A 3,512-nucleotide genomic window follows, 5' to 3' on the forward strand; every position below is an offset into this window, starting at 1 on the left:
GGTCAGCCATGAAATCCAACAGCAGCTGCACTGTGCTTCCTGCAGACGGACGGTGCCAGACAGAAGGTGCCTGGCTTACAGCTCCTGTGTTCCTGGTCCTTCATCAGCACCATGCTCACAATCCACAGGGGAAGGCAGTGAGTGGTGAGGTGATATTATTTTTAGAGCTCCTTCGTAAACAAGTCGACCTGTGACCATCCCTACAGCCACCCACCTCTGCCTCCAGCTCCGTGCTCTTCAAGGGTCACAAATATTCCCATATGGGAGAGTGGAGGTGAGGTGAGGATTCCTCTGTGTCTGCTTTGCTGCTGTTCATGGTTGCCAACTTCTTCCAGAGAAATGCATCCAGCCGTGTCCAGGGTGCAGGAATGCATCATGGTTTGTCCACATAAGCTCGAAAGGGAAGTATGAAAGCTGATGATTTAAGCTGTAATTAAAACAGGTTTGTTATTACAAAGGAGATTTCCCATTCTCACAGCCAGCTCTGGGAAATAGGCACCTGCAGCTGTGGTTTAGTACAGGGGATGGTGTTGGGCTTCTGGGACAAAGAGAGATGGGAAGAAGAGCTTTTGTTGCAGAATTTCCTTGTGACCACCTTCCCTTCCAAAGTAAATGGGGAACGTGGCCAGTCTGAATGGGATTTGGGGGTTTGGGGACACGTTGGCACTTGTGGGTCAGTGCCAATCTCGGGTGGGTTGGTGCTGGGCATGAAGACCATGAAAATCTATAACAAACTGGCTCAGGATCAAAACTAGGGGAAGTCTGTCCTGACTAGGGGCATGGGAAGCAGGAGATGAGGAAGGAGATGGAGCCCAGCAAGGGAGAAACTCGGGGCCACTATGAGGTCTGGAACTTCTTGCCCAATGCAGGGACGTAGAGCTGGTGGTGCTCAGCTTGGTATAGACTGAATTTCTGGTGCTGGGAAGTGTCCTGCTCAAAGTACCTCTGCAAGCATAAGCTGGGATACTGTAAGAGAGAGAAAAGCAAGAAAAATCTGGTCTTGGGGATGTAAGGGAGCTGCAGGAACCCGTCTCGATGAGGTATTCTGACCATGGGATGTGGTGCTGCTGGGCTGATGTGAGCCACATCACCTGGAGGAGTACTGGGATGGGAATTGGCCACAGAGTGGCCACAGGGCTCGTTGTCTCTGCTCACCTTGGTGGCCCCAGGAGGGCAGTAAGGGTTAGGGTTTTAGGTTTAGGGTTAGTGGTTAAAGATAGGGATAGGGTTAAGGTTTAGGGTTGGGATCAGGGTTAGGGTTATAGTTAGGGTTAAGGTTACGGTTAGGCCCCAGGAGAGGGGGCTGCAGCTCCACTGTTAGCATGGACCCCTCTCCAATGGGCTTTATATGGAGCAGGGAGGCTCCACGCAGCCCAGCTCCGTGCACGGACCCCACAGCAATGGGGCTGATGGGGCAGGGGGGGTTCAGCCCCGCTCTGGGCTCGGAACTGGCAGCAGGGATGCAGGGGTTAAGCGTGTGGCTCCGCACCCCCCCGCCCCCCTCCGCCCTCCGCCGCCAAGGAATTTCCTAAAACACCCCTAAAAAAAAAAAAAGGAAGGGGGGGGGGGGGGGGGGGGGGAGAATCTAATAATAATAAAAAAAGCCGTCCTGCGGATCTCACCCCCTCCTCCTGTCCTCCCCCCTCCTACCTCCCCCCCCCCCCCCCCCCCCCGAGACCTCCGCCTTTAATACCAACAAACAAACTCTTCGCTCTCCCTAAAGGAGGCGCCTTTGATCGGAGCGAGGCGAACCCCGACGGGCACCGGCACCACCGGGACCTCCACGGGCATCGGTACCATCGGGCACCGGCACCGGGATCCCCAAAATACCGGCACTACCGAGACCCTCCGATCACCGATACCGAGACATCGCCGTGCTCCGGGCATCACCTTTCCCTCTGGGTATCCCCAGCATTGACACCGGGACAGCCCCGAGCACCGGCACCGGGAGCAGCACCGGGACATCGGTTAGCTACACCGCAGCAGCCGGGCTGTGACACCACAGCACCCACCGAGAACAGGGACCGAAGCTCCCCGGGCACCGACCGCCGGGCTGAGATGCTCCCCGGCGCGGGTCCCCTCGCTTTCCTCCTCCGGTGTCTGCTGCTGCTCTTCGCCTCCGAGAGCCGAGCACGGGCTCGTAAGTAGGGGGCTGAGCCTCTGCTCCCCTCCGCGCCTCAGTTTCCCCATCTGGGGGGGTCTGCGCCCCGAGATGGAGCGGAGGGCTTTGAGGGCGGGGCTGGGAACGTGGGAGGTGGGCAAGATGGGCCAGGCTGGGCTCCCAAACCCGGCGGAGGGGATGTGGCCGTGGCCCCTCCACCTGCTGCTGGCCCCAGCTCTTTTTGGCGATAGACTGTAAGTTCAAAGTCCCTTCCTTTGGGCTTGATATTGCACAGGATAAGGAGCTGAACTGCTGCCCTTGTTGCCTGCACAGATCCCATCCCACCTGGGTTCGTCTGAGAATGGGTGGAGGAACGAGCAGACTGGGGGAAATGACTCCCCCCAAAGCAAAGCTGGGGTCTTTACTCCTCACTCATCCCTTGCTCTCTCCTGCTCCTGCTCCCAGAGTGGGATGGGGAAGGGAAGTTCTGCACGTGGTTAGGTCTGCTCAGCAGCTTGAAGGTACCCAGGAGCTGTGTTTGGCTTGGGAGAGGCACTGGGACAGCACAATTAGGACCCATCATGACCCTATGTTTATTCTCCCCTTTAATCTATTGAAATTCCACTGGGCTGGTGGCTGCACTGGAATGATTTATCACCTGCTTGGTGCCAGAGCTGCGTTAGACTCCAGCAAAGAATCTTCCTCCTGGAGCACAAACCCAAAACATGAGCGCTGAGTTGCTTGTTCCAGGGGTTGGGAGGGCTGGGGGTCAGGATGTGAATGAGGAGTGCGTGGCAAAACATAGTGAGATTTCCAATCTCTGCTTCCCAATGCTGTGTGCAGCCCTGGAGAGCAAAATCCAGGTGAGTTTGGCTCTTTTCCCTTCCCTGGGTTTATTGGCAGCGCTGAGCTTAGCCCACAGCATCTGATATTGCACATGGATGTGGGTCTGACGCTCTGCTGTGTTAGCTGTGGTGCCCACATTAGGAGAGGGATGGAGACATCCCCAGAGGGTGACATCGATGCTGGGTGAGGCGGAGGCACCCACTGGTGCTGGCAGAGCCCCTAAATTGGGCACAAGTCAATGATTTGGGACAGTGTGAGCAAAAATACCCAGCCATAGCCCTTGATCCCAAGAGGATCCAGGTGTGTTTTGGGGACAGGATTGGAGCCCACTGCATAGTATGGTGCAAAGGGCTCCAGGAGCCGCACAGCTAAGGACAGGGGGTTTGGTGACACCATTCACTCTGCCACTCACTGCCCCACATTTTGCTCGAGGCCAAGCCCTTAGGACAAATGAATGCAGGAATAAATTAGCTCCAAGCAGGCTCATCAGACAAGAGACCTACAGTGTGTCTTGGCTAAAAATAGGTGAGAAGCAGAAACGCTCGGGCTTCAATGGCAAGTCAGA

At 56.2% G+C, this 3,512-nt stretch overlaps 1 protein-coding gene across 1 annotated transcript in view; it reads left to right on the top strand.

Moving 5' to 3' along the window:
• Positions 1-2,058: 2,058 nt before the first annotated feature.
• Positions 2,059-3,512, top strand: part of CHRDL2 (chordin like 2) — a gene marked incomplete at both ends in the record, with an annotated part of 21,539 nt that continues 20,085 nt past the window's right edge. The window contains one exon of the mRNA XM_079547710.1: positions 2,059-2,140. Coding sequence (XP_079403836.1) covers positions 2,059-2,140 — 82 coding nt within the window. The remainder of the gene's footprint in view (positions 2,141-3,512) is intronic.

Source organism: Tetrao urogallus, assembly GCF_951394365.1.
Source record: "Tetrao urogallus genome assembly, chromosome: 1".
In the NCBI taxonomy this organism is placed as follows: domain Eukaryota; kingdom Metazoa; phylum Chordata; class Aves; order Galliformes; family Phasianidae; genus Tetrao; species Tetrao urogallus.